The sequence below is a fragment of the Astyanax mexicanus genome, chromosome 9 (genome assembly GCF_023375975.1).
Source record: "Astyanax mexicanus isolate ESR-SI-001 chromosome 9, AstMex3_surface, whole genome shotgun sequence".
Lineage (NCBI taxonomy): Eukaryota > Metazoa > Chordata > Actinopteri > Characiformes > Acestrorhamphidae > Astyanax > Astyanax mexicanus.
The window spans coordinates 6960423-6983761 of NC_064416.1; the positions used below are offsets into that span (position 1 = coordinate 6960423).

Sequence of the window (23339 nt, forward strand, 5' to 3'; positions counted from 1 at the left end):
TCAAACTCAGAAAACACAAGCTAACAGCTTTTCCGACAAGAGCAATCTGAATGCTTCACAAGCTGGATGACTTAAGTATTCATTTACAAATATGTAGCAAAACAAAATGTAAAAAGTTAAAACATATCAGCAGATCTCTGGTTCGAATCCTGGTAATGCAGCTTGCCAACAGCTGCCGGAGCCCTGAGAGAGCACAATTGGTCTTGCTCTCTCTGGGTGGGTACAGTAGATGGCGCTCTTTCCCCTCATCACTCCAAAGGGTGATGTCGATCAGCACAAGGCTGCGTCTGTGAGCTGATGTATCAGAACTGCTTCGCTGCGCTTTCCTCCGAGTTTTCCTTTCTTACAATTTACCAACTATTTGTACTAATTAATAAATAATACAGTATTAAAAGTAGTAAAAGTATCTTGTAATTAAATTAAACAATTAAAATACTCAGTCTGTTTAATGTAAAGTTTATATAATTGTGTGTATGTATGTTTCTTTTTCAGAGCGTGCTGAACATGCAGGTTCTACACAACGGCTACACTGACCCGAACAACCTGGTGTTTGAGAATATCACAGTGCTGGGGGTGAGCAGCCCCCCGGCCACAGTGACCATCACTGAGGGTCAGACGGCTGTGACGGTTCCAGCCACCGGAATGGAGTACAACTCTGTGAAGAAGGTGAGTGTGTTTCAACTGAACTGTCAGCTACAACATAAAGTACTGTGGGTAGGTGTTTCTAATAAAGTGGCCAGTAAACCCAGTCAACTTTGCCTTAGATGAAAAACGCAGAATGAAAAACTGTATTCCTGGAAATCTGCAGGTTCATGGTGGAGGCGGGTGACCTTGAGTTTATTGAAGAGAGATGGACTCTGGCTGATTTGTCCTGTTAAAAAAAAAAAAAAAACGTATAAAAAGAGAAGAGACACGGTTTATTGTGAAGATTCCTTTAGCACGTGCTGACCCACACACACACTCACACACACTTTTTCAGTGAATACAATGATACAGTCATCTCGCTGCCAGAGCTCAAGGTCTTTGCAATACAGAAGAATGTCACTATACTGCTATAAGGGCTGTAATAATAATAATAATAAAAATAATAATAATAATAATAGGGTCATACACAAAAAATCCAGAAGGTAAAGGGCAAGGCAAAAGAGTAATCAAAAAGTAAAAAAAAAAGTATTTAAGGCAAAAATCAGTAGACTAAAACAAAAACAGGTTGGTAACAAAGGCAAATCAACAAAGGAAATGCATTGTTGAAGAGCTAGATAACTAGCAATGCAATACAAGGTGAGGGATATAGAAAAGACAGGGGTATTTATACAAGACAGGCCAGGTGCAAACAATCAGTAACTGGGGGAAAGGGAACGCCGTAGCATCACATGATCAGCAGAGTCAGGGTGTGAGTCCAGTGTGGGTGCATGCTGGGAATTAGAGTCTTTGTTGTGTAGTTTCGAGTCCAGAGCAGGCAGACTAACAGCACTAGGACTGACACATTGATTTTGAACTTCATTTTATTAATTGTAACTTAATTCTGGATATGAACATAAATAGATCCTCATTCTGTGTATTTTAAAAATACACAGTAAGATGAAATATACTGAAAAACAAATGAGGGAGCTTAATTTTGGTCTTCCCAATAGGTAGTAATGCTAAAATGTACAAAAGTATATTCGAAATATTATATTATAACTATATTGTACTTTTTAAAAAGTATGATAAAAAAAATAATATATATATATATATACGTACTTAATTAAGCATATATATATTATGCTTTCATCAAATGTTTGATCAAAAGTTAAATTTTATCATACTTTTTAAAAAGTACAATATAGTTATAATATAATATTTCTAATATACTTTTGTACATATTTATTTATATATAGGGTAGCAGTCGATGCGCGCAATATATATTAGATATATAATATATATATATATATATATATATATATATATATATATATATATATATATATATATATATATATATATATATATATATCGGCTTTCATTATATATATATCAGCTTTTATTATATATTTCCTGTTTGGCTTGCCATAATATATATATATATATATATATATATATATATATATATATATATATATATATATATATATATATATATAGTGTATATTACAGCTTAATATATATTACCAGGGTATGATTAATAATAAAATGTTTTTTTTAAAGTTATTTTTACATGTAATTTCATGGGGACAGAAATGGCACCCATTTGGTGGAATGACCCAGGTAGTGTTAAGTAATGAACCCTTATTGTAAAGTGTTACTGAAATAAATAATGTTTACTGGAAACATTTATTTCAGACATGTGAACAGCAGGCACACACACACACTAACACACACACATACACACACACACACACACACACACACACACACACACACACACACACACACACACACACACACTCACACACACATACAGACAAAATGCAATGATAAAGGACATGTCTCATCCTTCTCCTGGACCTCAAGGTCCCGGCGGAGCAGCAGGATGTCTCTGAGGCTCACGTGCTGCATTAGTGTCGGACGCTCAGATTTACGGCCGGGTCTCTGAAAGAGGAATGGAGGAGAGACTTAAACACACCAGTGTTTACCACATATGTCATCCGCCGCCTTTAACTACCTTGTCCGTGGTGTCGCTGCTATCTCCAGGGCAGCGGCCTGGCTGGTGTAAATCTCCCAGATTGCTCTGGGGTTGGTGGCGTTTCTGAATTGAGCCGTGTCTGGGGCTGTGTGTGAACCGTGTCCCTGGCACAGGTTTCATTATCCCAATTGGTGTTTAGGGGGTGTAGCCTTTAGCCCAGCCACTAGGGGGCTCCAACTAAGGGAACCCGGTCACCATTATCCAAAGCTAAACAGCTTAGCGTAAGGCTACTATGAAGGTTTCTAAATGCTTTAAAAATGCTTTCTTTCTTAGGTAACACAACGTTGGCACAGATATCAGAATGGTTCTGGTAGTAGTGACTCTCTGGGTTCTCTTTCTTGTAGGTTCTGTATCTGCGAGGTCTGAGTCTGGAGCTGGGGAAGAGCTACACGGTGAAATGGGACGGGGTCGTCTCTGACTTTGAGCGTGTCGACTGCTACCCTGAGGAAGGCAGCAATGAGGAGAAATGCACAGCAAGAGGCTGCATCTGGCAGGTACACCAATTCACATACACTACCATACAGACATCTGTCTATCTGTCCATCCCTCTATCCATCCATCCATACCTCCATACAGTCATGTAAATCCATTTATCAATCAAATGTATCTACTCAATTTGGTTAACCATATGGTCCATCAAATTAGATTAAATAAAATGTATTAATATAATGTTTTTTTACAACTGATGTTGTTGGAAAGTAGCTTTACAGAAATGCGGTAGCAGGACAGAGAATCAGACAAAACATTCACTGATTTAACCACTTATCCATCCATCCATCCATCCATTCATCCACCCATTCACCAATCCACTTATTCATCCATCCATCCATCCATCCATCTTATCTTATACTATACTACCAGATGCTATACTTAACCATATAATTCATATATGATTTAAGTATCCATCCATCCATCCAGTAGTGTAAACCCATTCATCAATCAAATGTCTTTATGTACTTAACCATATAGTCCATCCAGTCATCTGTACATCCATCCATCCATCTATCCATCTGTCCATCCGTCTATCATCCATCCATTCATTTACCTAACTAGGCATCTACTTAATTATACTATTTATCTATCTATTCATCCATCCATCCATCCATTTACTTAACTAGACATCTACCTACTTATACAATTCATCTATTCATCTGTCTATCCAGTACTGTAAACCTATTCATCAATCTAATTCAACTGCTCCATGTACTTAACCATATGGTCCATCCATCCATTCATCCATCCATCCATCCATCCATCCATCCATCCATCCATCCATCCATCCATCCATCCATCCATTCATCCATCTATCCATCATTTTATCTAACCACCTGTCCTTTCACGTATCCATATACATCAATCTATCAATGATCCACACATCAATTGACTGAACCATCCATCTATTCATGTATTTACCATCCATCCATCCAGCCAATAAATTAATCACTAATTTAAACACCCACACAACATCATGTCTGTTTTGGCACCATTATGAGCAATACCTGCAGTAACTTACGGTATTCACTGATTAAGTCCTTCTCAAATCACTGACCACAATTTCTCCTGCATTTTTTTCCCAGACCTCTAATCTCCAGAATGTGCCTTGGTGCTATTTCCCAGCAGACTACGGCTACACAGCTGACACCCCAGAAATTACCCCCAGTGGCATTAGTTTTAATATCGCACGCAATACCAAATACCCAGTTCCCCGCTCTGCATCCAGAACCATCGACACACTGCGGGTGGAGATCAACTACCTCAGCTCACACTCCCTACGCTTCAAGGTAAAGTGCTTTAAACAGTCTGAGACTGTAATAAAGTATGTATAATAAAATAAAAAAAAAAACAGAATTAACAGTACATTATTATATTATTAATCATGTTATCACATTGTTAATTACATAATTTTTGGGATGTTCTGAGTTATTTGAAAATGATTTCAATACCAAGTACTTAAGTGTCATTTCAAGGAAAGGAGCTGCATTGTGATTTGATGATAAGTGGAAATTTTCTTATGAACTGGGATTAATCCTTGCCTGGGAATCTGACACAAATTGATTGATCATTTATTGTTTCAATTGTCTAGATCTTTGACCCAGCCAACGAACGATACGAGGTTCCCGTGCCCATCTCATTACCCCCCACTCCAGACACTGACGAGGCCAGGAGGATGTACGAGGTTCAGGTCACTCAAAACCCGTTTGGTATCAAGGTGATCAGGAAGAACACAGGGACTGTTGTGTAAGTGAACGTTGTTAACGATTGCATTGAATTGAATACAGTCTAAAATATATATTTGAAATTGTAAAAGAAATAGTTGCATTAAGAAGGAATCAACAAATGGGAAAAAATCTTGGTTGGTGGCAGAAGGTCATCTTCACTTTTGTCTTGGTGGAAATGATTAGACACCATTAGTCTTCATTACAGACATTTTAACAGGCCAACTTTACATTAATGAGGTCTTGCAACCAGTGGCCCTACCTCTCCTGAACATGCCATGGGAAGATGTATCACCAGATCACTTTTGTTTGTGTAGCTTAATAAATATGACAAAGAGTTTCCATTTCAGTCTAAAATTTGATCATTTTTTGTTTCTGCAACAAGTTCATTGACAATGTATGCATGTCTATGTTTAACATTTCTTTTTTTCACATATTTTAATGTATTATCTCTGTATGTTTGCAGATGGGACTCATCACTTCCAGGCTTCACCTTCTCAGACATGTTCATTCAGATCTCCACCCGCCTGCCGTCTCAGTACATCTACGGCTTCGGAGAGACAGAGCACGAAAGCTTCAGACACGACCTCAACTGGCACACATGGGGAATGTTCAGCAAAGACCAGCCTCCTGGGGTGAGTGTAGGACATGTACCGGGTCATGGTCATACACAGCACAACATCCAGAGCCTTAAAGGCATATGTGCTTAAACCCTGTCTGTTAGACTGAAAACTAACTCTAGTGTTTTCATAAGGTTATGTATAAACTGATATCTCACATTATAGTGTATAGTAGCTTTTATTTAATGGACTAATATCTTCTATTCTAGTGTATAGGAGTGTTTATTGAGGTTAAGTTTAAGGACTAATATCTCCTATTCTAGTGTATAGAAGTGTTTATTGAGGTTGATTATGGACTAATATCTCCTATTCTAGTGTATAGGAGTGTTTATTGAGGTTAAGTTTAAGGACTAATATCTCCTATTCTAGTGTATAGGAGTGTTTATTGAGGTTGATTATGGACTAATATCTCCTATTCTAGTGTATAGGAGTGTTTATTGAGGTTAAGTTTAAGGACTAATATCTCCTATTCTAGTGTATAGGAGTGTTTATTGAGGTTGAGTTTGTAGTCTAATATCTTCGATTCTAAAGTGTATGAATGTTTATTGGAGTTGATTATTGGCTAATATCTCCTATTCTAGTATATATAAGAGTGTTTATTGGGTTGGTTTATGGACTAATATTTCATATTCTAGTGTATAGAAGTGTTTATTGAGGTTGTTTAAGGACTAATGTTTCATATTCTAGTGTATAGGGGTGTTTATTGAGGTTGTTAATAGACTGATATCTCCTATTCTAGTGTATAGGAGTGTTTATTGAGGTTAAAGTTATGGACTAATATCTCATATTCTAAAGTATAGGAGTGTTTTTGTAAGGTTGTTTATAGACTGATATCTCCTATTCTAGTGTATAGAAGTGTTTATTGAGGTTGTTTAAGGACTAATATTTCATATTCTAGTGTATAGGAGTGTTTATTGGGGTTGTTTAAGTACTAATATTTCCTATTCTAGTGTATAGGAGTGTTTATTGAGGTTTATTTATGGACTATTATCTCCTATTCTAGTTTATAGGAGTGTTTATTGAGGTTGAGTTTATGGACTAATATCTCCTATTCTAGCGTATAGGAGTGTTTATTGAGAATTAGTTTATTGACTAATATCTCCTATTTTAGTATATAGGAGTGTTTACTGAGGTTGAGTTTATGGACTAATATCTCCTATTCTAGTGTATAGGAGTGTTTATTGAGGTTGAGTTTATGGTCTAATATCTTCGATTCTAAAGTGTATGAATGTTTATTGGAGTTGATTATTGGCTAATATCTCCTATTCTAGTATATATAAGAGTGTTTATTGAGGTGGTTTATGGACTAATATCTCTTATTCTAGTGTATAGGAGTGTTTATTGAGGTTGATTATAGACTAATATCTCCTATTCTAGTGTATAGGAGTGTTTATTGAGAATTAGTTTATGGACTAATATCTCCTATTTTAGTATATAGAAGTGTTTACTGAGGTGGTTTAAAGACTAATATCTCCTATTCTAGTGTATAGGAGTGTTTATTGAGGTTGAGTTTATGGACTAATATCACATATTCTAGTGTATAGGAGTGTTTATTGGGGTTGTTTAAGTACTAATATTTCCTATTCTAGTGTATAGGAGTGTTTATTGAGGTTGTTTAAGGACTCGTATCTCCTATTCTAGTGTATAGGAGTGTTTATTGAGGTTTATTTATGGACTAATATCTCCTATTCTTTTTTATAGGAGTGTTAGCTGCAGAATAAGATCTCATATTTAAGTGTATATCTCTATAGTAACAGTAAGACTACTATGTGTAAAGATTTCACCTATGTCTGTGTTGTTTGTCCACCTGATGATCTTCTTTGCCACATTCTACAAATGAGCTCTGTCAGGACTGTGTGTTGTGTTCGGTCAGAATGTCATCCTCATCAAATAAATAAAAGTCAAATATCAGGTCTTATATGTGGCTCAGAAAAAAAAAAAAGCACAGCGATGACAAAAGTGTCCTTTCTTAGTGTGCTACCTTAACAAAAGTTGGTATGAAATGAGTTTGACATTTTGATGTGTGTGGGGAAATGTTTGTAACGAGGCAGATGGATGAAACACCACACGGCTCCACTTTTTTATGCGGCTCTGGCGTGATCTGCTCAGCCTGGCCTTCTGGTCATAGCTGTGTATTTGTAGTGACATGACTCTCAGTCTGAGGTTATAATTATTTGTGAATTCAGGCTGAATATATACAGATTATTCCATTGATCTTTGTTCTGGGCTGGGATTTGTTTTGATGACCTTTTGGCCCAATGAGAACGCTAGATAATGAAGCAAGACAAAACAGCACAGCTGAGATTTTGCCTGATATATTGCTGTCTGATATGCAGTGCCAGTCAGACATTTACATTTCTTTTTCCAGTGCTGATTTTTTGTGTATTATGAAAAGAAATATATTTTTAAAAAGTCAATTTATTTAAAGAGGGAACATATATGATGATCACAACATTTACCATATTTTTCGCACTTTAAAGGTCACTTAAAATCTTTTACGTTTTCCAAATACCAACATTATACACTTTCTTATAATCCAGTTTACCTTATGTATGAATTCTACCAGTCAGGTATTTAGGAGCAGTAAAGCCACTCTTCTAAAGTACAGCGTTAAAAGGGAGAGTTTTTTAAGTGAAGTTTCTCCAGCACTAAGGCTGGAGCAGTTTTGATATTAGCATTAGTCGCTAACCACAGCACTAGCTCTTTCACCGATCAGAGACGAGTATGTGAGCTAGCTACGTGGGACGAATCGCTAGCTGATACCACCCTGGGTTACTGGAACACTGGGTTTCGGACAGCATTTACTAGTGCTGCAGCTAAGCGCGCCAAAATACTGGAAATAAAAGCTTGCTGTAAATAAAAGTTACCCAAATAAATGTTTTTCATAAGAGAAATCTGTGTAAATTAACATCCAGCGCTCGTTTAACTTTTTTTTAAGAATTGCAGTTTACTTAGATTCTACCCTCAGTGAAACCCTTGTGCCTTACTAGTGTTGCATAATAAATAGTGTGCCTACGTTAATAATTTGGGGCACCTTATAGTCTGTAAAATACGGTATGTATTTATTTATTCTTTGTTGTCATTGCTTTATGATGTATAAACCAATAGAAATGACTGACTTGTATTATTATCACATGTATTATTATTAGTAGTGTTGATACAAATATATATTTATTTATTTGTTTTTTACACTGACTTCCATTGAAAGTAAAACAGGTTAAGTTACTCCTCCAGTAATAGTGCAACTTTAAAAATACATAGATTTTTGCATCCGATAGTAAAGGCAGCAGGAGCTTTTTATATACGGTATAATATGGGTGTGAGAAAATATCAGTTTTATATTGTATTCCATTAAATTCCATATAATAATATTTTGTATGTTTTTTACAGAATATATGTTTAATTATCAGTTAACATGTAAAGATTGGTGTCAGAAGTGGTTTATTTAATGTTGTGTTTAAACCTCGCCCACTAGATTGCAGTGTTTTACTCTTGTAATCAATACCACTGCTCTGATTGGATAAAAAAAAGTCATGTTACTCAGATTCTACAGATATGATGTGCGTGTTTTATCCTGTGACAGTTTTATTAAAGTTTGATTTAAACAGTCATTATAAAGTGCTTATATGCAGCTTAAACACATCTATAAAATATACGAATGCTTTTTTTCTGCTTGTGATGAACATAAAAGAAGACTCTAATATTCTGATTTAAACTCTATGTAAAAAAATACAGTTAACTAAAATATGTAATTGCTCTTTTTAATGTCTATTGCAGTGGAGGCCTGTGCTTGACATTTTTATTTTATCTTTAATGTTGATATATCTTTTTTATATAAAAAAAAATCTCTAATTATAATAGAAAGTGTTCAATATCACAAAAATGAGTAAAAATGAGCTCTTTGCCTCATTGACTCTAATGCTGCCATGCCTTAATGTCTTAATGAATTGAGTGGGTTTTTTGGGGGGTTTTTTTCAGTGCAGTGGGTGGGGCTAAGCTACTGTTTAGTCGTTTTCTAAACTTTTTTATTGGCTGGTTCATGGTGTTATGTGCAACTAAACATGTTCGCAAGGTCTGAAGGGGTTAAATAACAGATGGTCAGTTAAGATTTTCCATTCTGTGAACTGGTATTGTGGTTTCTGGAGTTGGTGCAGGTTTCTGAGACTCGCTCTCAGATTGTTAGGTTGGAATTTGAGGTCAGGGTGTAAGTGTAGGTGTGTGGAGGTGTGTGTAAGTGTGTGTGTGAGTGTAGAGCAGGTGTAAGTGTGAGGAATACTGAGATTGAACTGGTAAGATTGAACTGGGAGGTTATTTATCCCCGTGTGCCAGTATAAAGTGCCTTACCGGCTAATTGCTTTAGACACGAACACACCGCTGCCCTGATGTGAGCCTGAGTCATGTTCTACCTAATTACTGCAGTTGCTTTCCTGATTAAAGCCAGTATATTAATACCTGATCCACGGGGGACTGAGGAACCTGCTGTGGCAGTGCTAGAACGACATGCTTGAGTCTGAATTGTGCTTATTTTTAGGTTTATTTGCTTTATGAAAGTTTATATTGTTTTTGTGCTGATTTATAGACTAATGCTCTTTATTAAAGTTGATTATATTGGACTTTTCGCTACAATTCTTATGTACTTGAGCAATTATTGATGATGTTTATGAGCTAAAGTCTTCAATTTAGAGTATGGAAATGTTTATTGAGTTTATTTATGGACTAAAATATACTATTCTAGTGTATAGGAGTGTTTATTGAGGTTGAGTTTATGGACTAATATCACCTATTCTAGTGTATAGGAGTGTTTATTGAGGTTGTTTATGGACTAATATCTCCTATTCTAGTGTATAGGAGTGTTTATTGAGGTTGAGTTTAAGGACTAATATCTCCTATTCTAGTGTATAGGAGTGTTTATTGAGGTGGTTTAAGGGCTAATATCTCCTATTCTAGTGTATAGGAGTGTTTATTGAGGTTGAGTTTATGGACTAATATCTCCTATTCTAGTGTATAGGACTGTTTATTGAGGTTGTTTATGGGCTAATATCTCCTATTCTAGTGTATAGGAGTGTTTATTGAGGTTGAGTTTATGGACTAATATCTCCTATTCTAGTGTATAGGAGTGTTAATTGAGGTGGTTTATGGATTAATATCTCCTATTCTAATGTATAGGAGTGTTTATTGAGGTTGTTTATAGACTAATATCTCCTATTCTAGCGTATAGGAGTGAATTTTGAGTTTTTGAGTTTTACTGCCTGATAAAACTGGCCCAACTTTTTTCAGGACCCTCAGTGTGGAGATGAAGGGTCGTGTGTGATACGTGGCAGTGTGTATTGTTGTTTATGGTGGTGACAGTGATGAAAGTGCGCTGAGGAGCCGCTGCGGAGCGGATTAGGCTGATTTATTCGGAGACAGTGACGCTCCAGCGCGGGGCATATTGCAGCAAGTCCAGCTCACTGACTCCTGTCAGTGCTGTCAGCCCCTGTTAGCCAACTTGCTAACAACCTCGCCGCTGCTCACTCCATCACGCTGCAGCTGAGCACTGAGAGAGAGAAAGACAGATAGAAATAAACTGTGGATGAATCAAATAAGAAGATGAGAAAGAAGAGAGGAGAAAAAAGACGGAGAAAAAAAAAAAGTAATCCCGCGTTATGCTCCTTTGCCATCAGCAGCCGGAGTCCGAGAGAGCATAATTGTCCATGCTTTCTGGGTGAGTGAAGTCGCTCTCTCCCCTCACCACTTCCACTTCCTGTGATTCTGGCTAGCTGTTGTATTAGGGCTGTGGATCTGACACTTTGGACATTTCCATTGTTCAACTATTTTGAGTTGGGTGAACATTTGAGGCCACATATACAGGAGTTGGACAGTGAAACTGAAACACTTGTCAATTTAGTGAGGGAGGATTCATGGCTCAATTGGAGCAGCCTGGTGGTCAATCTTCATTAATTGCACATTGCACCAGTAAGAGCAGAGTGTGAAGGTTCAATTAGCAGGGTAAGAGCACAGTTTTGCTCAAAATATGGTAACACACACAACATTGTGCGTGACATGCCAGAGTTCAAAAGAGGACAAATTGTTGGTGCACATCTTGCTGGAGCATCTGTGACCAAGACAGCAAGTCTTTGTGATGCATCGAGAGCCACGGTATCCAGGGTAATGTCAGCATACCACCAAGAAGGACCAACCACATCCAACAGGATTAACTGTGGACACTGTAAGAGGAAGCTGTCTGAAAGGGATGTTCGGGTGCTAACCTGGATTGTATCCAAAATCATAAAACCACGGATGATCAAATCACTGTTCACTCTATAACATTTGTTTCCTGATTAAATTTTCTAATGCGTAATTTCAACCTATATTTTACTTAAAATCCATCAAAAAGAAGACCAGTAGAATTACTGTGCAAAGCAATTGATATAACAAAAAGTTTTAAATCTAATTTACTCAGCAAACATTACTTAGAACATGAGTATGTATCGGAGGAGTCATACACGTGTCCTGATCCTATCCTGTTGGAAGGGTTTTGCCAATGATGGGAGCTATTGAAATTAGGAATCAATAAAAAAAAAAAAAAATGAAAAAGTATTGAAATGTGCTCTCTCTCTCTCTCTCATCTCTGCAGTATAAAATGAACTGTTATGGTGTCCATCCATTCTACATGGGTCTGGAGCCAACCGCCGATGCCCACGGAGTGCTCCTACTCAACAGCAATGCCATGGGTGAGTGAACAACCCACACAACATACTAATGCATCATTGAAGAGTTAATTTAATTCAGTAATTCAGTTCAAAATATGAAACTCATATATTATATAGATGTATTAAACACACAGAGTGATCTTTTATAAGCATTTATTTATTTTATTGTTAATGATAAAAATTAGAATATTATATAAGACCAATTGGTACTTTTGGCAGTGTGGGCAGTGTGCCAAGTCCTGCTGGAAAATGAAATCCTCATCTCCATAAAAGTTGTCAGTAGCAGAGGGAAGCATGAAGTGCTGTAAGATTTTGTGGGAAAACAAAACTGCACTGACTTTAGACTTGATAATAAAACACAGTGGATCGACACCAGCAGATGACATGTCTCTCCAAACCATCACTGATCATCAGTTAATTTTACATTTCATTTGTAAATCAAGGGAGCAGAGTCTGGAGGAAGAGTGGAGAGACACACAGTCCAAACTGCTTGAGGTCTAGTGTGAAGTTTCCACCAATCAGTGATGGTTTGGAGAGACATGTCTTTCATCTGCTGGTGTTGATCCACTTTGGTTTCATTTTCCAGCAGGACTTGGCACACTGCCCACACTGCCAAAAGTACCAATTGGTTTTATAATATTCTAATTTTCTGAGACACTGATTTTTGGGTTTTCATTGTCTGTAAGCCATAATCATCAACAATAAAAGAACTGAACACTTAAAGTAGATCACTCTGTGTGTGATACCTCTACATAATATATGAGTTTCACATTTTGAACAGAATTACTGAAATCAAGTTACTTTTCAATGATATTAAATTATTTTTGAGATGCACTAGTACACACCTTCACACACACATGTTGGTTTCATTGTACTTGTGAGTACAAGTGAGAATTCCTTTGGCTTTTTAATTGCGGTGCCAAAGTACTTCTACACCCACAGACCCTTCTAACCCCATACACTCTTAAAAATCAAACTTCTAAAAGATTCCTTAATCAATGCCACAGAAAAAAACACATTTGGCTCAAATTCCAAGTGAATCCAAATCTTTGCTTACAACTATATGTGTTATATATTATTAAATGATAAAGAACAGATTATCTGATGGATAGTCGTCCCAGACTGTCGCTGGATGGATTATCACAGGAACCATTAGGAACCTCTACAACTCCATCTATCCATATTTTAGGTGCCTTTTCCTTCTTATTAGCTTCATAATCTGACAATTCCTTCAGGGAATTTGATGATACATGTATTTAAGTAGTTTTTTTTTTTTTGTTTTTTTCTAATTTTTCCATTTTCTCCCCAATTTACATGGCCAATTACCCAACCCACTCATTAGGACTCTCTCTATCACTAGTAATGCCCGAACACTCCAGGAGGGTGAAGACTAACACATGCTTCCTCCGATACATGTGAAGTCAGCCACCACTTCTTTTCGAGCTGCTGCTGATGCAGCATTGCCGAGTAGCATCACAGTGCGCTCGGAGGAAAGCACAGCGGCTCGGTTCTGATACATCAGCTCACAGACGCCCTGTGCTGCAGACATCACAGTAGGAGTGATGTGGGGAGAGAGCGCCATCTACCCACCCAGAGGGAGCAGGGCCAATAGTGCTCCCTCTGAGCGCCGGCAGCTTGATGGCAAAGCTGCATGAGCGGGGGTTCGAACCTACGACCTCCCGCTCACAGTGGCAGCGCTTTAGACCTCTGGACCACTCGGCGCCCCATTTAAGTAGTTTTCATCACTATAATTGTATAGTATAGATTGTAAAATGCAGACAAATTGCAAATTTTGCCACTTTAGTAGATTCTACCAAGCTTTTTGCACCTGCTCAGGTGTGTGGTCATCTAATGAGAGCTTCTTCATCCTCCCCCAGCGCTTGACCGCTGGTGCTGCAGTCAGCAGGTCCTGCGAGATCAGAGATGATATGATGTTATTTACAGGAAAAAGCTGTGCTGGAGCTTTGCGGGATGAGTAATTACATTTCTAACAGGACGTTCCAGTGCTGTCTCTGCATAATGATGCGCACAGCTTTTTTTAGAGCCCTTATATGCATTCAGAAGAGCTTCTCAGAGCACACACACACTCATACACACACTCACAGACACACAGTTAGACAGTTTCTCTTGAGTTGAATAAGTGAGCGTCTCGAACTTGCAGCGAGGGGGATAAGTTTGGGCGTCTGCAGGTGAAGGTGGAACATCAGAGCAGCTCCCAAACACAATGAAAGCGACTCGCTGTTCACACGGCGCAGCGAGGCACTCCAAACTCCTGCCTTGATTTGTTTAGTCTGCTTTAAGAGTCACTGGCTCTTATAAACTCGTCTGAATGGGCTGCGGGGAAAGTGTGCGGATCTCTGGAGAATAACAATAGAAAAAGGGCTGGATATGACTGTTAATGTAAATGCAGACATAGACGTAGACAAATGCATTACTGTAAATGTGGCACATGCTTATCTAGAGTTTTTTTTCCTGAAATAAAGGGTATTAAAAGGAAGTTTGACCCCTTTTTGCTTCAGAAACCTGCATCTCACCTACAGGTGCATCTTAAAACATCTGATAGAATATGATTGAAAAGTTACTTTATTTCTATAAATCAGTTTAAAATGTGAACCTCATGTATTATATAGATGTATTACACACAGATTAATCTATTTTAAGCGTTTATTTCTTTTATTGTTGATGATAGAATGTTCTACAAGACCAATTGGTACTTTTTATGCAGTGTGGGCAGTGTGCCAAGTCCTGCTGGAAAATGAAATCTGCATCTCCATAAAAGTTGTCAGTAGCAGAGCGAAGCATGAAGTGCTGTAAGATTTTGTGGGAAAAAAAACTGCACTGACTTTAGACTTGATAATAAAACACAGTGGACCAACACCAGCCGATGACATGTCTCTCCAAACCATCACTGATTGGTGGAAACTTCACACTAGACCTCAAGCAGTTTGGACTGTGTGTCTCTCCACTCTTCCTCCAGACTCTGCTCCCTTGATTTACAAATGAAATGTAAAATTTACTGATGACCAGTGATGGTTTGGAGAGACATGTCATCTGCTGATGTTGGTGCACTGTACCCTAAAAATCTTACAGAACTTCATGCTTACAACTTTTTTGAAGACGCAGATTTTATTTTCCAGCAGGACTTGGCACACTGCCCACACTGCCGGAAGTACCAATTGGTTTTATGTAATATTAAAATTTTCTGAGATACTGACTTTTAGGTTTATTAACAATATTAACAATAAAAGATCTATAATAGATATTTTTCAGCCCACCAATACATTAATGAAGTCTGGTACACTATTTCACCAGAACAATGCTCGTCCATATGCTGCTGTCATCTTAAAAGTCTGTCTTAAAGATATTCTGCTGCTATTTTATATGCTACCACCACCTCTACTGCAAAATCTGCAGGATATGTATGAAAATATCAGTAATGCAAGAGATGGATTATCAATGGACTCCATAAGGAACCTCTACAACTGTGTTACACATGCATTACAAACTACTTCCATGTGTGTAGCTCAATACATATTGCCCATATAAGTCTAAATATGGGCAATGACCATCGTACACTGTATATGTGTGTGTATTAATAAAGTGTATTTATGTATTTTAGATGTGACTCTGCAGCCGACCCCTGCCCTCACCTACCGCACCCTTGGTGGCATCCTGGACTTCTACGTGGTGATGGGACCCACTCCGGAACTGGTGGTGCAAGAGTACACTGCGGTGAGTCGTGTGTGTGTGTGTCTGTGTGTGTGTGTGTGTGTGTGTGTGTGTGTGTCAGTGTGTGTGTTGACTGAGTACACTGTAAGCAATGAGGCGGAGAGGTCCCAGCTGCTAAAGCTCATCAAGCCAGGGACATTGTGTGGGCACATGCTCACAATCACACACACACACACACACACACACACACACGCTAACCCATCTACATAAATATTTTTCTAAAGCGAGCCCTGTAATGATGAGGCAGTGGGCAGCTGAATGGGCCGCTGCAAAAGATTGTGTTGCTTTACTTACTTTTGAGCTCTACTTGTGTGTTTTTCTCTGACAGATGATTGGCCGACCAGTTCTCCCAGCTTACTGGTCACTGGGATTCCAGCTCTGTCGCTATGGCTATGCTAACGACACAGAGATTGCAGATCTGTACCGAGACATGAAAGCTTACGAAATCCCTTACGTAAGATTGCTATACACTTTTTGTCCTGTTCTCTGTGGAGGGTGGTATTTTATCGATTTTGCTAAAATGACGTACTTTAGTGGACCCATAATAATCTAGGGCTGATATTTTCCAAGCCATAATGTGTTTCCAAGCAATATATATATATATATATATATATATATATGTTTTTGGAAAATGAAGTGTAATGGGAAGGCGTGCTACAGACTAGTAGCTCTCCAGCCCAGAGGGTTGTTGAACCCAATTGCAGAACAGTTGATCTCAAAGCAGGTAAACCCAAGAAGAAATGAAAAAATAAAAAAAATAAATAAATTGATCAAACTCATGTCATCAGGCTCGCAGTCTAATAAACTATTGCTGCCCTGGCTAGTAAATTATGACACGGATGGAAAAAAAAAAAAAAAAAACTTCCTTAACAGAGCATATAATCAAAAAAGTATAATTAAAATAAAAACTTCCATTTTGTTCTGCATTCCACAGCCCCCTCTACCATAGCAATAGTATATTTAATAATAGTGCTCTATAGTATATTGGCCATGTAATAGTGTTCCATATCGTACTTTAATATAGAGAACAATAAATAGTGTCCATACAGTACCAGTCAAAAGTTTGGACTCACCGTGACGTCAGTCAATCAATCCAAAAAAAAAAAAAAATCAGTAACTTTAAAAAAAAAAGTTGCGAAGACCTTCAACAACTTTACGATGAAACTGGCTCTCATCAGGACTGCCATAAACCACAAGTTTGTAGCTACCAAGATAAGACTAAAGAGCATTGTTATTAGGAACCATGTACAGTAAAATTGTTCAATATAATTTTTCCAATCTAGGGAACAGTTATTAGGGGCCGTATATCGGTGCTCTATATACAGTAGTGTTGAAATATAGAGAATATTGATTAAGGGGTTTTAAATAATCTTCTATTTATTGCTACAATTAAGAAAGCACTAATTAAGGACCAAATACAGTTTCGCTAATGCAGGAAACAGTAACTAGGGGCCATTTTAAGTATTTTCTTTATAGCTTTATAGCTTCCCCAGCGTAACAATCAAGTACACTCATTGAGGAACCACTGCTGTACAGAATATTACGACTATTTTCAATTAATACAAAAAAAAGTGAGCATTAATATTAAGTAGAAACCTAAACATATACATATACATATATACAGTCATATGAAAAAGTTTGGGCACCCCTATTAATCTTAATTATTTTTAGTTCTAAATATTTGGGTGTTTGCAACAGCCTATTTGAATCTCCTCTGAAGTGTGGCATCATGGGCTCATCAAAACAACTCTCAAATGATCTAAAAACAAAGATTGTTCAACATAGTTGTTCGGGGGAAGGATACAAAAAAGTTGTCTCAGAGATTTAACCTGTCAGTTTCCACTGTGAGGAACATAGTAAGGAAATGGAAGACCACAGGGACAGTTCTTGTTAAGCCCAGAAGTGGCAGGCCAAGAAAAATATCAGAAAGGCAGAGAAGAAGAATGGTGAGAACAGTCAAGGACAATCCACAGACCACCTCCAAAGAGCTGCAGCATCATCTTGCTGCAGATGGTGTCACTGTGCATCGGTCAACAATACAGCGCACTTTGCACAAGGAGAAGCTGTATGGGAGAGTGATGCGAAAGAAGACATTTCTACAAGCACGCCACAAACAGAGTCGCCTGAGGTATGCAAAAGCAATCTTTGTTTTTAGATCATTTGAGAGTTGTTTTGATGAGCCCATGATGCCACTCTTCAGAGGAGATTCAAATAGGAGAACAACTTGCAATTGGCCACCTTAAATACCTTTTCTCATGATTGGATACACCTGGCTATGAAGTTCAAAGCTCACTGAGGTTACCAAACCAATTCTGTGCTTCAGTAAGTCAGTAAAAAGTTGTTAGGAGTATTCAAATCAATAAAATGATAAGGGTGCCCATTCTTTTGCACCGGTCAAATTTTGGTTGAATTCATATTGCACATTTTCTGTTGGTACAATAAACCTCATTTCAATCCTGAAATATTACTGTGTCCATCAGTTATTAGATATATCAAACTGAAATGGCTGTTGCAAACACCCAAATATTTAGAACTAAAAATGATTAAGATTAATAGGGGTGCCCAAACTTTTTTTATATGACTGTAGGAACCTGCTTAGTTAAAGAAATGATAGAAGTACTAGTGGATTTTGTTAGAAGAAACATGGCATTAGACACCATTTTTCCACTAGCTCTTTGTAACTGTGCACTCTGTAGACCATATCATACAGAATTTTGCAATTTTTCTATCTTTAGCACATCAACCATTCATTTTATCATTAATAATGCTCATTATCCACAGAATGCTCACGTCTCCCTGATCACTGTAGCTGATTGTCCAGAATTTTCAAAGTGACCAAGCGGTTCAGGCCTTCATAATCAGCTCAGGGTCATTAGCACATCTGTGTTAAATGTTAATATGTAAACTCATCAGCTCAGTGACTAACAGTGAGCGCAGAGGGATGGGTGGGTTTACGATCATTTGGCTGAGGCTCAGTGTTCAAACCTGCAGCATTATTGCACCTGATAACTGTGAGTCACCTGCTTGTAAAGGTGTCAACAATCCATAAAACACTGACACCGTGCTTCATCCAGGTCTGAATGAACAGTTCAGCATAGAATGGACATCATAAATAGAAGAAAAGGCTGAAAAAAGGCAAATAATTGGTGCAAATAACAACCATAGATATTAATAAGTGTACCTTGTTCTAATTTAAAGGCCTTGAATGTCTGTAATTAGCCTCCAGCTATTGATACTGTAAAAAGAAACTAAATTTATCTGGCCAATAGTCTCACCTATTCAGCTGCTATCCCCATCACAAGTGATGCCACAACACAAGAAAGGTAAAGACTAGCACATGCCTCCTCCAATAGATGTGAAGTCAGGCTCCGTCTCTTTTGAAACTGCCCAGTAGCATCACAGCGCACTCGCAGGAAAGTACAGCAACTTGGGTTTTGATACATCAGCTCACAGATGCAGCCTTGTGCTGATCGACATCACCCTAGGAGTGATGAGGAGAGTGAGAGCCATGTACTGTACCCACCGAGAGAGAGAGAGAGAGAGAGAGCAAGGCCAATTGTGCTCTCTCAGGGCTCCAGCAGCTGATGGAAAGCTGCATGACCGCGATTCAAATCAGTGATTTCCCGATCATAGTGGCAGCACTTTAGCCCTCTGGACCACTTGGCCACTTGGCTGTATTCAATCAAACACAGAACATTCCTGTAAATACAGCACTCTCACTCGCATTTCTGAAGTTTTCTTTTTCTTTTTTTTGTACATTATACATAAAAGCCCATCTTATGTATTGGCTTCTATATTGGATGTCATGTATTTTCATAATAGGCATGTCCCCCAACCCTCGCTCACCATAAGTGTGTAGTATTGCAAACCAGTGCTACCTTCCCTAGGGTATAAAGTTAGATACTAGATACAGTACTATATAGTGGTTGACTGCATGATTGCAGTGTTGTAGGTCATAAGAGCAAGTTACACATGCGGTCAAACACAGGCAGGCAATATCAGAGGGCAGGCAAAAAATTAAAGTCAGTGAACAAAGCAAGGTCAAAAATTAGAAATACAAAAAGAGGCAAGAGAAATGTTTTATATGAGGAAAAACCATCAATACTCAGCAGAGCACAGATGCAAAACGAGTCCTTTTTATAGGCCAAGAGGCCTAATATTCTGTATTCTGGTGACCGACTTCCTGGTCGAGGCATGTGATGTGTCATGTGATCATGAGTGAGTGTAGTTTCAATGTGAGGTGCATCCTGGGCATTGGAGTCCAGAGGCTGCAGATCGCAGGTAGAGCTTGAATTAAATAAGCGAAACCTTTTTTTTTTTACAATAATCATATTAGCAGTCTAGTTTTCCAGCCATGTATAAAACGTGTATGGAAATATTGTAAAATAAAGGAACGCTAATTAAAATTACAAATTGCTTAACTATGGTCTCAATTCATTGTTGCTCATAACATTCTTAAAGTTAACTAGTGTCAATAATTAGCAATTAGCTGATACACTACTTTTACCGTGTATCAATGTTTTTTACTGTGGAAAACAGTTACTAGCCGTACATTATATTATACAGTAGAGGGATGAAACTGTAAAATGTTAGGATTAAAAATTGTAGAGTGCTAGAGTAATGCTAGAGTAAAATACTGTTAAAATAAATGACATGAATTTAACTGTAAAAAAAAAAAAAAAGATGGTTCTGTCAGTTAACCTCTTAGCCTCTTATGTGATGATTGTAAACACATTTTAGCAAAATATAGAGCTGCCAAAACCCTTCTTCCATATAAATAGTTCATTTTATGTGTCTGAAAATCCAAAAATAAAAATAGAAAATCTGAAAAGCGCCTAAAATAAATCCTGGTTTTTACCATATTTTGGCCATTACATGTTCAATTGAATAATTAAAGTGTCTTAAATGAATTGTGTAAAGGCTTCTAAGTGATAATAATTCATAGAATTGCCTGTGAATTATTTAATAATAGAGTGAAAGGCCTTCAAATGTGAGTATGTAATTTCAGGTGGAAATTGGTAAAAATAGGCTTGGAGCTTAAGAGGTTAACCAATATCATTTTATAGTATTTTTAAGTTTGCAGTAATGCATTGTGTTTTGTGCATTTTGACCCCCTGCAGGACGTGCAGTACGCAGATATCGACTACATGGAGCGTCAGCTGGACTTTACTCTTGATCTCAAAAACTTCCAAGGCCTGCCCAAACTGGTGGACGACATGAGGGCTGAGGGCATGCGCTTCATCTTCATCCTGGTACGCCGGCGTTGCTTCCAGACCCCTATTCTTTTCTTTCGGTTAGGAAACGAGGCCATGGCTCCCGTCCTCCTGGCAGAGAGGAGCTGAGGAGGAGATTGCTTTTTAATTTGCTTTTAATGACGGCGTGCACATCTCACAGAAAGAGAGGGTCGAGGAGTGAGCTTTAGTGAGCCTGCCATTAGAAAAATAAATAAAATAAACATTATTTCATTTCATTAAGATGAATGCTGCGTGAGATACGCTGTAAACAGATGGTCATGTTTCAAACAACATCAGGGGCCCTATTTTAGCGATCTATAGCGCACCGGCCTATTGTGTATCACACAGCTGGATTTAGGGAGTGTCGATGTGTGCCTTTGGTATCGTGAGGGCACAAAAATTACACCTTGCGTGGCTTGAAACACACAAAAGGTGTGAACTAAATATTTTAACTAATCATGGGTGTGTTCCGGGGCATAATATATAAAAAAAAACATTCAGTGTATCTGTTGCCATTTCCTTTAAGAGTCAGGGAAGCTCTGACTTTGGCATGTTCGTATCTTAACAGTGTGGGGCTTTTGTGCATCTCAGCAGAGGATTTAAGGGAACAGCAATGTTATTTTGTTCCGCATGGCTAAGATAGGATTGGGCAGCTGACTGTTGACTGTTGTCAGGGTTTTAAGCAGTCAGTGGCGCATCTGTACTGGCGCATACTACATTTGGGCTAAAATAGGGTTAAATCTGGGCTTCCTACAAAAGTTTGGATAGTTTGGAAAAGAAACTGATCAAATCATTAGTCCATTCCATTAGTCCATGGAAGATTTTGTGAAAAATGTCCATAGATATGTTGAAAATAAATAGTAAAAAAACGAACTATTTTACAATCAAATAAAAAAAGTTAAAAAAAAATATGTTTTTTAAATAAAAAAATAAAACCAAGGCTGTATATTCCTCTTTGTTTTATAGAAATCTGACCAAAATTAACTATCATGTTTTTAAATTCTACTTACTGCAACCAGCCAGCAGAGGCACTAGACCCATTTAAGAGATATTGCTTTTTTGATGTCATTTATGGAAACAGAGCAGTGTAGAAAATCAAGCATTTCAAAGAAAGACAGATGTCACTAAAATGTTAATGGATGTTGTTCACTGTGGACTCTTCTCAGGACCCTGCAATCTCAGGCAACGAGACTGAAGAGTACCTTGCTTTTGATCGTGGTCTCGAAAAAAATGTCTTCATCGAGTGGCCAGCTGATCTGGGTGGTGGTATAGTCTGGGGGAAGGTACAGTATACAATTAATTTCTGTTTAATTAAATTTATGGTCACAGTTTATAAACAGAAGTACAAATATAAATAAATATGTAACTTTTTTTTTGCTTTTTTCAAGAAATGTATAGATTTACACTAGCAATATACAAACAACCAAAATGTTGTGTTTAATTCAAAATAATTTATAGTAAGGCTCTAATATTTGACATTTAGGCTGTTTTATTTATACTAAAGCAAAGAAAATACAAATTGTTACATTTTGTGAAGTGTGATTTGTAATAGATTTTTTTGTATAATCTCATTGTCATTTAAATCAGGTTTTACATGAACTTGAATTTGACTGGATGTTTGAAATAAATAAAACAGCAAATTATCTGTATCACTCTGGAAGCCTGAATAAGTTGAATTTACTTAAATAACCTCCTGGGACCCAGACTTTTGGTCTGACTTTTTCATTTCTGTGATTAGGACCTGATAAGTATATAAAATAAACTTTATTATTATGTTTTTTTATTTTACCATTTAAAAATGGTCTTTGCCATTTAGGATCAGAAAGACCCAATTAGTCTAAAGCAAAATTTCAGCTTTCTACAGTAAGTAATTTAACTAGTTTCAAACAGAATTGAATAAGAATTTTTACATTGTCCATGTTTCTGTTTGGACTGGCTGTAGAAACTTCTGACTGGGATTCCCACCATTTTGTTTTAATTTAATTGAATGTAATATTTTTCATTTGACCGCTAGATGTTATGGACAGTGTCTCTATATGAGGCTAAAGGGTCAAAGTTTAAAGAAAATAAGTCTCAAGTATCATGGTGCAGAGAAACAGAAATATAATGTCCACCTATGAGGACACTGGGTCTCAAGAGGATAATCTAAGCAAACCGGTTGCCTTAAAAAAGTTAAGTAATGG

The 23339-nt window shown here is 37.5% G+C and overlaps 1 protein-coding gene and 1 long non-coding RNA gene across 2 annotated transcripts in view; both read left to right on the plus strand.

Annotated features, from left to right (window-relative positions):
• si (sucrase-isomaltase (alpha-glucosidase)) overlaps window positions 1-23339 on the plus strand; it is a 132951-nt gene that overhangs the window by 67788 nt on the left and 41824 nt on the right. The window contains exons 24-33 of the mRNA XM_049483309.1: window positions 493-666; window positions 3010-3159; window positions 4243-4446; window positions 4749-4903; window positions 5348-5516; window positions 12118-12214; window positions 15813-15925; window positions 16251-16376; window positions 21043-21174; window positions 22323-22439. Coding sequence (XP_049339266.1) covers window positions 493-666; window positions 3010-3159; window positions 4243-4446; window positions 4749-4903; window positions 5348-5516; window positions 12118-12214; window positions 15813-15925; window positions 16251-16376; window positions 21043-21174; window positions 22323-22439 — 1437 coding nt within the window. The remainder of the gene's footprint in view (window positions 1-492; window positions 667-3009; window positions 3160-4242; window positions 4447-4748; window positions 4904-5347; window positions 5517-12117; window positions 12215-15812; window positions 15926-16250; window positions 16377-21042; window positions 21175-22322; window positions 22440-23339) is intronic.
• Window positions 10265-11503, plus strand: LOC125804540 (uncharacterized). The gene is made up of 3 exons (XR_007440646.1): window positions 10265-10417; window positions 10470-10575; window positions 10630-11503. It is a non-coding gene; the product is annotated as an uncharacterized LOC125804540 (long non-coding RNA).